The following is a 13,404-nucleotide window of genomic DNA, read 5'->3' on the forward strand; positions in this document are numbered from 1 at the left end:
TATCTGGACTTTATACAGTCTAACTATAGATTTAAGGAGGGTATATCGTTGCTAGCCAGGTCTGTTGTTCTATTGCAGACATCCTTAGCTCTGTTCCTTTTAGTTAATACAATCATCTGAACTCCTCTTCCCCTCTCCTGTGCTAGGGGCTGCAATTAAGGCATCATTACATTTTACAGCTTCCTTTATGGAAGTGAAAAATATTAACGAGCTTAAATGACTCATCTAAGTTCCAAAACAAGTGATAGCCACAGTGTAGCACTCCCTGCATTCCTACTGCGCACAGTGAGTTCTATTGTTTTGGCTGGCCCGCATATTTTCTCCACTTCCCTTATTGTAACAGGCCTCCCCCCTCCCCCCACCTGCTCAGCCGTCCCATCCATTCACTGGGACAAAGTACTAAAAGTGGGAGTGAGCACGTTCCATCGAGGACAAGCGAAGCTCTTCTAGGGTACCTTACAAGTTGGGAGGATGACAAGTTGGTGCTGCTAGCAGCCATTTCTCAATGGAGAAGATGCATTTTTAGATTAAAAAGAAAAAAACTGAACAGAGATGAGGATGGGGGAGGGGGAGGAAGAGACAGAGAGAGGCAGAGAGACAGAGAGAGACAGAGACACAGAGAGAGACAGGTTGCTGGAGCCTCAGCTTCTGCTCCCAACAGGCCTTCATTAATTCTGTGAATTATTGCTTTATCTTTTCCATCACAATGGGACAATGAACTTAAACTTGCTTATGTTTAGGCTTAATTGTGTTTTTATAACTTGCAACTACAGAAATCCTGATTGACATAGCTCCCATGACTGTAGCCATCACTGTCAGCGAATGGTAGTCAGTAAAACAAAAAGACAGTTCCCAATCACAGATTATGAAAGTGAGCCAGAAGACATTTAGAAGAACATGTTGAAAACTTAGCATCTTAATTTATTTTGAAAATCAATTAATATTTGAAAAAAATCTTTGTCCATAACAATCAATCATGTAGCAATTTCTCAAAAAGTAGTCCAATAAGCTTGTTGCTCATGTAATGGGGTGTGGGTCTAAAATAGAAGGTGTTACAGTCACAAAGTAGGGGTGAAAGTATAAACTTGACAGTCTTCATAATTATAGTCCTCAGGTGTTCAAAAAGGTGAGAAAGGAATGAAGGGTTAAGGATGAACTGCCTACATTTCTGGACCCTTTAAACACCTGTGTAAAGCCAGGCGCGGTGGCCACGCCTTTAGTCCTAGCACCTGAGGAGAAGGTTTGAGAACAGCCTGGGATACACAGCAAGCTCGCCTCAACTTAAAGAAGAAAAAGAAAAAGAAAGAAAGAGAAAAATTGCTTGGAGTGGCTTGGCGCTATCTACAGCTTATTGTCTCCTAGCTGTATAACATCCTATTTGGGTTGAATGAACTAGCCATAGTTAAATCTGTTTATAGTGGAAGAGGAGCCTAACTTAGGAAGTCTGGAATTTACTATTTTATTATCAAAGCGATAGAATCCTTTTGAAGGAATCGTGGATAAGTTTTCCCTTGCAGACATCTTTCAAAAATATTTGCATTAAAGTATTAATAGTCTGTCAGAAAAATGAAATGTAGATAAAATGCTCTAATAGTTTAATGTTTACATACATCCATAACAATAACTGAACATTTTTTTACTATGTACTACAGTAACATAAAGTCTAGGTTAGAGTCATGCAACTATCCTATGATGGAATAATTTGGCAAGTAAGTGATTTTATTAGGTCAAACAACAAGACTGCTAATGTTGTGCATTAGTAATTTATTTAAAATAATTGTGTGACTATACTTTTAGTAACATATGGATTTCTCGGCACTTTTCTTTTATAACCTCATTCTTAAAAATTCCAGTGGCTTGTTTTCTTGTATTTCCCTTAATTGTGGTGATCTTAAACAGATCTTCAGTTTTAAATCTGCCAGTTGTTCTAATACAGATGCGTAAGTACATTTTCTCCAGTTGGCTCTTTATTACAAAGAAAGCTTGTTTGTGGGCAGCGTCAGGACATCTGCATCTTATTGGATTTAATTTTTGGTAATAAAGACCTCCCACATTACACATTCTTTTCAGCCTAAATTTGCCTGTGTGGGAAGCAAAAGAACTGTCAGTCAGAGAGAAAAAAGTAAATCCATATGCTGTGGAGGATTCAGCTTCCATGACTACAATAAAAAAAAAAAAGTTGAGTACAGACGGCGCCCTAGCAGATCTCAGTTTTAATTTTTTTTTTTTCAAAAGGCTAGCTGCTGTGGTCTGAATGCTGGTAGCCCTTCAAATTCGAACGTTGAAACTCAATCAGAAATATCATAGTATTTAAGAGAGGGAGGCCTTTGGGAGGGTTCCTTCCTCATGTATGGAATTAAAACCCTTATTAAAAAGGCTTGAGGGAACTTATTAGTCCCCTTCCTCTTCTTCTATCTGAAGGCAGGAGAAGGTACCGTCAATGAGGATCTGTTTCTCTCACCACACATTAGATCCACTGAAGCCTTGATTTTGGATTTCAGAGCTTTGTAAAATGAGCAGGAAATCTGCTTGCTGCTTATAAATCATGCGGTCTAGCCGGGGGTGGCGGTGCACACCTTTAACCCCAGCACTCAGGAGACAGAGGGGGTACAATCTATGAGTTTGAGGCCAGCTTGGTCTGCATAGTTCCAGGACGTCCAGGGCTATGCAGAAAGATGCTGTCTCAAAAGCAAACCAAAGCGAATTACCCAGTCTAAGGCATTTTCTTCTAGGGTCTATGACAGGCTGAGACACTCGCAAAGGTGGGTGTGTCCTAGCTCAGTACTTTAGAGGTATCCCACGTCCCTTGTGTTTGGGGCGGCTTGAATAAAATTATGTGGAAACCGCTCTATTTGTCTCACTCAGGCTCGCTTGTTCCTGCGTATCTCCCCAGTCTCTGGCTCTAGCATTGTTTTCCATTTTGGGGTTCACCTCTACCCATTATACTTATTTATTGGTTTCATAGTCTGGCTGTCAGGACTGTTGTCTACGAACGTTGGGATAGGACTTATGGGATGGAACACTAAATCTGTCCAAATCGACAGACCATAGAATCTGCAGCTGGACAAAGGCAACAAACAGAAGAGGCTAGCCCAACTTGATGTATGTGGCATTAGACTTTCAGGGTTTCAAAGCTATACATAACATTCCCTGTGGAGAGGACAAGAATGGAAAACTTGATTGGCAGGAAGATACTTGGAACAGCTCATTTCTTTGGGTAAATATCAACCATAGGGAGAGGAGAAAATTGGGCCCCGCTCACCCTACTATTGGTGTTTCTTCCCTCAGGGCAAACACAAGCAGCCTACTATCTTCCTTGTGTTTCTGTAAGGCTTTCATCAACCCTGAACTTTGGCTACAGAAAAGATGCTTTTAGAAGTACTTTGTGTATATTCAAATGAACGAGTAAGCTGAAATTTGGCTTAACAAGCTTATTTGCTGTGGAGGGCTACATATATTGCGATGGCCAAGTCTTCAAAACTTTCGACCATCTTATGCTCTTTGAGAAGATGCCTATATCCTAGCCTCTGGTATTTGTGGATGTGGCCTTGTTTGCAAATTGGCTCTTTGCAGATGAAATTTAGAAGAGGTGATTTTTTTTTTTTAAAGACAGAGTAGGCCTTAATTTAACCACTGATGCCTTCATCAGAAGAGGGAATTTGGGTCAAAGACACACAGGGAAAATGTTATGTGATGATGGAAGCAGAGGCTGAATAAAGTCATGGAACGCCACGGAGCACAGGTAATCCTAGAAAAGTTAGGAAGAATGCTTATTTCTACATCCTTGAGAGAAAGCAGAGTCTTGCCAACACTTTCACTTCAGACTTCTAGCTTCCAGAACTAGAGAATAAATACATGTATTGTTTTAATCACCCTGTGTGTGGCAATCTGTCCGGCACCTTAAAGAAAGCAATTCACTACTCAAGTATATGAACAATTAGTCGTAATGGAAGGCCAGAGACCTATGGACATAAAGAAAGGAGACATCCTTTTCTATTCACAGACTTCTTAAGCTATGTGATTTTTTTTTTTTGAGGGCATGGTACTGAGGAAGCTCAGTCTCAAGCATGCTAAGCAAGAGTTTTACCAGTGAGTGAGCTGCTCAGCCCTGACTTTTTCATGTACTGTTAATAAAGTAAGTCAGTCTTTTCCAGGTTGGGGTGATGGATCAATGTGTAAAGCCATTGAGAGACTTTTTTTGGGGGGGCAGAGGGGGATGCCCTAGCTTTTCTGCAAAAGGCAGGCACAGTGGTAAGCCCAGGCTTGAGAGGGAGGTGGGCAGTGACAGGGAGAGCTCTGAGTGTTGTTGGCCAACCTAATTCTTGTGCTCCTGATTCTAAGTGAGAGAGCCTACCTTTTTTTATTTTTAAATTTTATTTATTTATTTTTGAGAGAGCTTATCTTAAGGTGGAGAGTGACTGAAGAGGAACCTAGTCATTGACCAGCGGCCTGCACAAATTGCTGCATGTGTATGCGTGGCCTAGGCTGCCAAGCCTGAGGACGTTGAGAGTTGGATCCCTGGAACCCACATGGGAGGAGAGAACTAAATCCCAATTTGTCACACACACAAAACCTCACCTCTCCGAGCCATTTTCTCATCAGTGAAAGGGGGCTTTGGCTCCCCAAATGACCTCTGAAATCTATTCAAGTGTAACTTCATGCTTCTAATTCTGTAATAGTTATGATTTTTCTTAAGTTGTAACCTGTAATTAAAATTTAAAAAAGATGAGGGTAAGGCGAAAGACTTATGGGATCTGGTGCCCTTCCTTTATTTGTACCCTTTACACTCAGAAACAGGAAATTGAAGTTTTGTTTGTTTGTTTTTTAATTCTCCAAGCTTCATTTTGGGTGCATGGAGTTGAAAGACAAATTACATTTCAGCTCACAAGCCGTTCAAACCTCCTTCTCGCTGGCGCATTTGAATAAATAATTGACACCAATGTCTATCTATGGGCCCCAAACACTTGCAGTTGGTGGAATTGAGGGAATTCGTAGGTTCCTGGCCTCAGCCGTTCTTGAACCTCGTTTCTATCTTGGTTGCTTTCTAGAAAAATGCAACTAAATTCAAAAGCGCCAATGCATGTGTGAACATATGTACCTAGAGATAGTCCACAGAGAAAGAGAGGCCGCTCTTCTAAGGTTCACGCGGGCCCGGAACGCGCGGGGCGGAGCAGCCGGAAGTGCCGGCTGCGCACTGGCAGCGACGCCGGAAGTCCTGGGCAGGCCTGGCGGTAACCTTGTGAGCCTGGCCGCCGCTGCTGAGGTGGGCTCGGCGGGTCCGAGCGTTGGCCCAGCGAGGCTCGTTAGCTGCGCGGGGAGGGGGAGCCGCCAGGGTCGCGCGGGAGGGCGCCGACGGCCGCGGAGCGCAGGCGCGCGCGCGCGCGCAGGGCTTCGCAGCCGACATGTCTCTGGTGGCGGAAGCGTTCGTCTCCCAGATCGCAGGTAGCCCGCGTGGGCGCGGACGGGGCGGGTGGAAGTGGGGAGGGGGGGGAGAGGCGCGCGGCAGCGGCGGGGAGCCGCGTGGGAAGAGGGCTGGAGTTGGCCTGCAGCCGTGGATCGAGGGGTGCTGAGCCTCACAGCTCGGGTGGAGGCGTCCATGGAGGCTTGGCCTCACTTTCCGGATGTGGAAACTGAGGACACATGGCCAAGGTCACCCTGCAGGGACAGAGTCCTGGCCGCACTCCCTCCGCGGCGCTTTGTTCCTGTACCCGGCGGTTTGGGTGTGTGGCGGAGCCCCCCCCCCCTTACCCCCCTCCACGGTTGGGATTGAGGTGGGGGCGTGGCCACAGGCCCATCTCCCTCCACCCCCACCCCAAGGCTTCTGTGGGAGTGGGGCAGCCACTCAGGGCGTGGGCTCCTCAAGTTTAAGGTGCCTGTCACTGTCGTTTACCCTGTCGCCTTGTTGTTGACGGGCCACCGAAATTCTTTCTTCTCCAGTCCATTTGCAAAATCTGTAGGATTCTTTGAACTAGTCTTAATTTGCATGGAGTTTAAAGAAAGTAAACACCTTTGACTTGACTGGTACATGGACTTATACTATTTCCTTTTTCTTATTGAGGTTTTTATATTGGTGAAAGTGACTATGGTAGGGAAAGTGCAGGGTTTAGGTTAGTGGAATGAGTGTTTACTCCAGAAGTGTTTTCAACATTAGTACAGTAAGGAGACTGTCCTTAGGCTAAACAGGTACATTTGAGGAAAAGTAGTATTTTGGAAATGAAAAGTATAATGTGTTGTACACTTTGCCAACTGCTTTTCACTGTATTGAGTTTGTGTGAGCATAGATTTCTTTTTTCCTTTAAAATACCATTTTATATGAGTAAGAGGGAGAAACTTCCCGTAGATTGTAAGCGACATGAAAGGTACCCTTGCTTTGTTCCCGGCTGTATCCTAGGACCTGTCAGTTGGCTCTCTCTTTTTTTTTTTTTTCTTTTTTTTTATTAATTTATTCTTGTTACATCGCAATGGTTATCCCATCCCTTGTATCCTCCCATTCTTCCCTCCCAGTTGGCTCTCTTTAACTACTCATGACTTGAGCAAGTGAATATCACGGAGCTTTCAAGTAATGATTATTTCTGATTTTACCACTGAGGTTGAAAATGTCAGGCCAGTGTAAGTGACTGATAGTGTGTTATAAATCATTTCACAGTATATGCTCAGATCCCGATGTGTGATTTCTTGTCAACAAGGAAACAGTGGATGTTATACAATAAACTTTTGATAAGTTCGGAATTGCACCTCAGTTAGTGAAGTTTACAACTTTCCAGGAAGTTTATATGTTGTCTTAGCTATTTGTAGTGATCTGTTATGGTGGGAGGAAGCCTTTAAAGAGAGAGAATTCAGTAAGTAGTATTGGAACAGCTCCAAAGTCAACATACTGCATGAATAAATTCTAGGTGTGTTAAAGAATTAAATATAACATAACTAATTTATAATAAGATAACGAGACTATTACAAGGAAAAATAGAGGATATTATTTTAATAATATTGGGTAGCGTAGGGATTTGTAAGCAAAACACAGAGTGTACACTCCATAATAGAAAAAAAAGGGCAGTTGGTTGTATAAGAATATTGAAAGCCTTTGATGTTCAAAGACACCATGAACAGCTGGGTGTGGGGCTCTCACATGTAATTACAAGCACATGGGAGGCTGAGACAAGAGGACTGCAGGCCTGAGGCTAGCCAGCTTGGGCTTCGTGTTTATATCGAGAACATGTTTCAAGCAAGACAAACAACAGCAACAACAATAAAACTCCCACCATAAATAAATTAATATGTATTACTAAGAAAAACATTCAATTAGGAAAAGAAAACCTTCCAAAAGAAAGTTAAAGAATCTACAGTATTTCATAAAAGAAGTACAAGTACACAGTGAACAGGTGAAAGCATGTGCTCCATGAATAACTGATAATTTTTCTAGTTGGTTAGGCAGAAGTGGATATAATTTCTAGTATTGCTAGGGCCTTAGAGAATAGAGAAACTTCACGTCCTAGCTTTTAGTCAGTGTAAATTAGGCTCCCCCTCTATTACTAAAACGTTATAGTTTAACCCACAAATCATCTGTTAGTGCATTTATCTGATAGAAATTTGAGGACCAATTCTTCAAAGAACTATAGAATAATCTTCATTATAGCATTATTTCTGATAGTAAAAAAATAAGAATGCCCCAGATGTATATCAGATTTTCATATATCAATCCAACAGTTTCATTTCAGTACCTGAAATAAATGAATTGTCAGAGAGATATGAATACTCCTTTGTTAGCACTATCCATAATAGCCAAGATATGGAAGCAACTAGGTGTCTGTCAGCAGATGAATGGATCAAAAGATGGGCATATCTATGAAACGAATACTATACAGCTTTAACAAGAAGGTAGTTCTTTAATTCATGATGACATGGATAGAGAGAGAAGACCTGTGTTAAGTGAACAGAGTGACAAATATGGTCTGCTCTCACTTTCATGCTGAATGAAGTTAATCTTGTAGAAACAGGATAGACAAGGATTCCCAGAGGCTGGGGTGGTGGGCAGTGGGGAGAGGTGGGAAGGAGAGATGTTGATCAGAGGGCACAGCCTTTCTTTAGACTCAAGGAGAACATTTTTTGTAAAGGTTTCTTTTTCTTCTTGGTGACGACAGTTGGTAGTCATGTTGCCTTCCTTAGATTTCTATTGCTGTGGTAGAGGCCATGGCCAAAAGCAACTTGGGAAGGGAGGGTGTGTTTCAGCTACAGTTGATAGTCTATCCTGGAGGGAAGTCAGGGCAGGAACTCAAGCAGAGATCATGGAGGACCACTGCTTACTGCCTTGATGTTCCCTCTAGCTTTCTCACTCATCTTTCTTATACCCCCAACCCAGGACCACCTGCCCAGGGGTGACATACCACCCACAGAGACCGGGCCCTCAGGTAGCCATCATTAATAAAGGAAATGCCCCACAGGCCAGTTTGAGGAAAGATTTTTTTTTTCTTGCAGTTGAGATTTCCTCTTCCATGATATACCTAGGTTTCTGAAAACTTGTCAGAAACCAACCAGCACAAATGTATATTTCAAAATAACCAAAGGGATAGATTTCTAATGTTATCACAAAAAAACTTAATGATTTCATGGGCATCTTAAGTAGCTTGCTTTAATCTTTATACAATATGTACCTATATTAAAAACATTGCATTTGCCATTTCAAAAAGCAAATTTACTTCTGACATGGTGATAAACACTTGCATAGTAGCAGGCAGAAGGCAGAGGCAGGAGGATTGGCAGTTCTAGGCTAGTCTGGGTTATATAGAGAGATCCTGTCTTTAGGGCAAAAAAAGAAAAAGGGAAAAAAGAAAGAAAGAAAGAAAGAAAAGTAAAATGAATTTATAAAAGCAGTGGGTATACTTGGGTGTTTACAGATAATGAAATTTAAGAGCTGTCTATATGTTAGCTTGCTAGCTAGAATTATATTAAGTAAAAGGTTATAGTATAATATATATCCTGTATGAACTTAGTAAATAAATTCTTTATGGACACGTATGTGGTTACATAAAGAAAAACTTTTAGATGAATTCAATTTAATTCTCCTTACGAGTTTCAGGAAAACAAAAAGTGTTGATAGAGGGTGGAGGAACTGTGTTTCTAGTTTATTTCAATTACTGTAGTGAGCCTATTTTACTTTTGTAATTTAAATGAGTATAAAATTTCAAATTAAAGATTATACTTAGTCAAAGAACTGAAAAGAAAATAATCTCGGTTTGACCTTGCTTGACCTTTAAGTGATTTATAAATGCAACTCAGATCTAACAGTTATCCACAGAATTCTGTTCTGGTTTTATTTCATCATTCTTGGAGGAGATTAACGTGTACGGTAGAGAGATGTATTTATATAGTCCTTTTATAACTATGAAGTTTTTGTAATTGAGAACTGCACGTTTTAACAGACGTGATATTTGGTTATTCTTCCTTCCCGTGGACATGAGCTAGCACACTTTTTGGTATTTCTCTTGGAAACATTCAAGGCATGTGGCATCTGTCTGTGATGATTCTGCAGCCCCTTCTCTGAGAGACAGATTTGTAAAGGACATGTTTTTGTAAGCTGCTGTAGTATGGATATGCAGTGTTCCCCAAAGACCCATGCTATGCAAAGTTTTGATCCCTTCTGTGGTGTTGGGAACTGGTAGAAACATTAAGAGGTGGTGATTATGCGACCTTCTTCTCTTTTGCTATGTGTCCTCACCATGAAGCGAACAGTTTTGTTTTGATGTACCTGCTTCAGCACAGGTCCAAAGCAGTGAGTTTGTCCTACTGTAAATCCAAAACTCCCAAACTAAGGGAAAGTAAACCTTTCTTCTTTATAAGTTGATTGTTTCAGGTATTTTGTTAGAGTCATGGAAAGCTTACTGCTAGAGAAGCTTTCTTTGAATTGCAGTTTAAGTGATCGCTTTTGTCTCTTTACTAGTGCTGTATCTTCTGTGCACAGTTCCCATGCTTACTCATTAGTGTGACTTTCTCTGTCTCCACAACTCTTAACTTTTTCCCGAGGTTTTGTTGATTCTTACTTGGTTTAGTAGTCTGTAAATTAGCTATTTTTTTGGGATTCCGGTCTCTTTCGCCTCCTAAAATAATCTTTACACTACAAGTCTTAGTGGGATTGTTAACTTTTAAAATTTTAATTTTCTTAAAATATTTGTTGTGACTTCTCTAGTTTCACCACCTTCCTTGGTTTCCCAGTCAGTAGGGCTGAGTGGGTTAAACGTCTCTCTGGAACTAAGCCCAAGTCTATCCCTGGAGCTTCATTTCTTGTCATTCCCTTTTCTGAACCGCTAGCCTTCCTAAACGATGTGTAATGTCCATCCTTAGCAATGCTCCTGTCTGCTTGAAGTGTGCACTCAAACAACTCGTCTTTCTTCTTAAGACTCAACACTATTTGAATGTGTGTGTCTCTGACATTTTCCCTTGTCAAGTGAGATTCTTTTAAAAAAATATAGTAATGATCCATGGTCATTATAGAAAATGAAGATAATACAGAAAGGAATAAAGTGAAAAATTACTCGACAGCCTACTACCAAAATTAAGGCTTTAAAATCCCATCTCATATTCAAAACTTTGCTCAGCAAATCTATCATTTCTTTCTCTCAAATTAAAACTACAGGCATAGATAATATAGAGGGTGCATTTCTTTTGTCATATGATGTAATGGGATCTCGTCTCATGTCTATGATGAAATTATGTGGTGTCATATTTGAATTGTTGTACAGTATTGCGTTGTAGTAAAGGAACCATAATTTACATGTAAAATCATATTTTGATGGGTTTTTAGGTTTTGTTTGTTTTTTGTTTTGTTTTTGAGAAAGGGTTTCACTATGTAACCTTGTCTGTTGGCCTAGATCTTGCTATGTAGACCAGGCTGGCCTGCTTCTGCCTCTTGAGTGCTGGGGTTTTAAAGATATTGTATCAATCAGTATAAATGAAAGATTGGAGACAGTAGAGCTCTCTCTACACAGTAATACCCACGTCAGCTCACGCTCCTATTGTATGGCTAGCCAAGCAAATTGGAAACGGACAGTCAGGACAAGGGCTTTTAGGAGGAAGAGAAAACATTTTGGGACCAGATGCTGTTGGTAGTGTGTGATCTCAGGGAGGACTTAGTCCCTCTTTTAAAGGACTTTGAAGTTCTTGAGCCAGATTACCCAGCATAATCTTTTAAAAAGTCATATAATTCTGAGTTTTAATTAGGTCAATTGACTCCTTCACACCAGCGCCTACATGAGTATTAGGATGACCGGGGAAGGTGCTTTTGCGTGCCTCATGGGAGCTGTTGGTCTGTTTGGCAAGTCAGTTTGGTCGAGTTGATGTGTGCCAAAGTCATTGAAGCTGTATATGTGATTTTTCTCTTTGCCGTGGTGCTTGAATTTGTGGGATAAATTTTTGTAAGGTGTAAGAAGAATTTGGATTACTCTTACCCAAGTAATATGAAAAGGATAATAAATTATGACTTTGAATGAACATTTTGGTTGTTTAGATTATTATAAGCTCTATTTAGAATTTTAAAAGGATAAAAACATGGTCTTGGATATTAAGTCATCTAAAACATTTTTTAAAATTTTTTTTATTTTATAGGCACTGTTTTGCCTGCATGTATATTTGTGTGATGGTGTTGGAACCCCTAGGACTGGAGTTACAGACAGTTATGAGCTGTCATGTGGGTACTGAGAATTGAACCCAGGTTCTCTGAAAGATCAACCAGTGTTCTTAACCACCGAGCCATCTCTCCAACTCCCTAAAAAAATTACAAATAATCTCTGTATTTTAAATTTTCTTTGCTTTTTTTAAAAGGAAAAATTCATCTTTATTGTTATTATAATACAAATGCCAAGGATATAGAGAAACTTGATTTTTCCCTCATGAAGGATAGAATTGTGACAGCAGACAGCCCATCTCCATGTGGCTCTTGGACAATTGGTACTCTAGGGTTCCTCCAAGGTCCATCATGCAAAACTTGTCCTGGATCCCAGGTGGCATGCTCCTGAGCCTTGCTTTCTTACCGGCCCTTTCTCAGGCTTTCCTTTGCTGCAGGCACACTCATGCTCTGCCGAGCACCCTCCTTGTGAGCACATGAAGGTACTAGGGTTCTTGGAAAATAGTCTCCATCTCCTGCACTTGTCACTGTATAAAGTGGAACTGGATTTAGTGCCTGCTAGGCTAGTGCTTTGGAGCCTCAGCCAGAGGGAGTGCTGGCTTTTCTGGGTCCAGCTCCTGGTCCCTCTGGTCACTTTTAGGACCCCAGTTGTTGTCAGGGCTCACCTGGCTCCCCTGCTCCAGGGTGTTCTGTTGGTTCTGTCATGCAGACTTTGAGCTTCCTCACAGAGGTCACCACCTACTGCCCCCAGCCCCCCAGAAGATAGGAAAAGTCACCATTGTCATTGTGGAGGTGTTCCATGGCTGCTCATCTTCAGAAGCCTAGAGACCTGTACTTTGCTGGGGTCCTTGGCCGCAGCCTTGCCCTGAGAGCTTTCAGTAAATTAGGGCCAAAGGGCTCAATACCTCCTATGCTTTTTTAATGGCAAGCTTTCCTAATAAAGAAGTTTCTGGATTGTTTATTTACTTATTTATAGTTAGTTGAGCACAAATATGTCTCTCAATGTAAGTATCTTGAAAATAAGTGGAATTACAACAAGCATATCTTAGTTGAGAATGCAGCTGAGCAGTAAGACATTTACCTGTCATGTGGGTGACTCAGGGTTCCATCCCCAGCATCACACACAGACACACAGACACAGACACAGACACATACACACACACACACACACACACACACACACACACACACACACACACCCCATATTTTAAAATGTTTTTGTATTGATAATAAAGTATGCTTTGTTCTGTTTTTCCTCACATTAGTACAGGACAGTGTATATTTTCATTATACCAAGAAAGGTTCTAAAGGCTGAAATAAATGGGAAAATAGAGGCTAAAAGAATCTTGTAATATTGGTAGGGGTGTAGTATATCCCAGGGAAAGAGCATTTTCATATGTACCTGAGTTTGATACTCAGTACCACTAAAAGAGTGTGCTTTGTTTTGTTTTGAAGGGACAGTGATGCTACTGTTGAAATGTTGAGTACTCAAAGTATTTAATGTTTAAAACTACAGCAATGATTGAGAAATGCATTAATATTTTAAATGTGCTGAGGACAATACGTTCAATTTTTTTCCTTTTGAAAATAAAATCTTTTCTTAGTTGTTTTTACTCGGTGTTCTGAGGATTTCCCAGTAGCATTGAGGAAGGCACCAAAGAATTACTGAGAAGTTATTGAACTGGCCTACACATTTCAGATAATCTTTTTTTTCCATTATCAGTCATATGGACAGTATTATATTATGGGTCTTATCATGTTAGTAATGTGAAGTTGATATTGAAGGGGCAGGT

At 40.9% G+C, this 13,404-nt stretch overlaps 1 protein-coding gene across 3 annotated transcripts in view; it reads left to right on the forward strand.

Moving 5' to 3' along the window:
* Window positions 1-5,217: 5,217 nt before the first annotated feature.
* Window positions 5,218-13,404, forward strand: part of MTX2 (metaxin 2) — a 51,460-nt gene continuing 43,273 nt past the window's right edge. The window contains exon 1 of one of the 3 annotated variants that reach the window (XM_084798912.1): window positions 5,218-5,442. In XM_084798912.1, coding sequence (XP_084655038.1) covers window positions 5,403-5,442 — 40 coding nt within the window. In that variant the 5' untranslated portion in view covers window positions 5,218-5,402. Of the gene's footprint in view, window positions 5,443-5,520; window positions 5,721-13,404 lie in introns of those variants that run through there. The other 2 variants (XM_084798913.1, XM_084798911.1) reach the window with 2 other exon arrangements.

Source organism: Acomys minous (genome assembly GCF_964271855.1).
Source record: "Acomys minous genome assembly, chromosome: 10".
In the NCBI taxonomy this organism is placed as follows: domain Eukaryota; kingdom Metazoa; phylum Chordata; class Mammalia; order Rodentia; family Muridae; genus Acomys; species Acomys minous.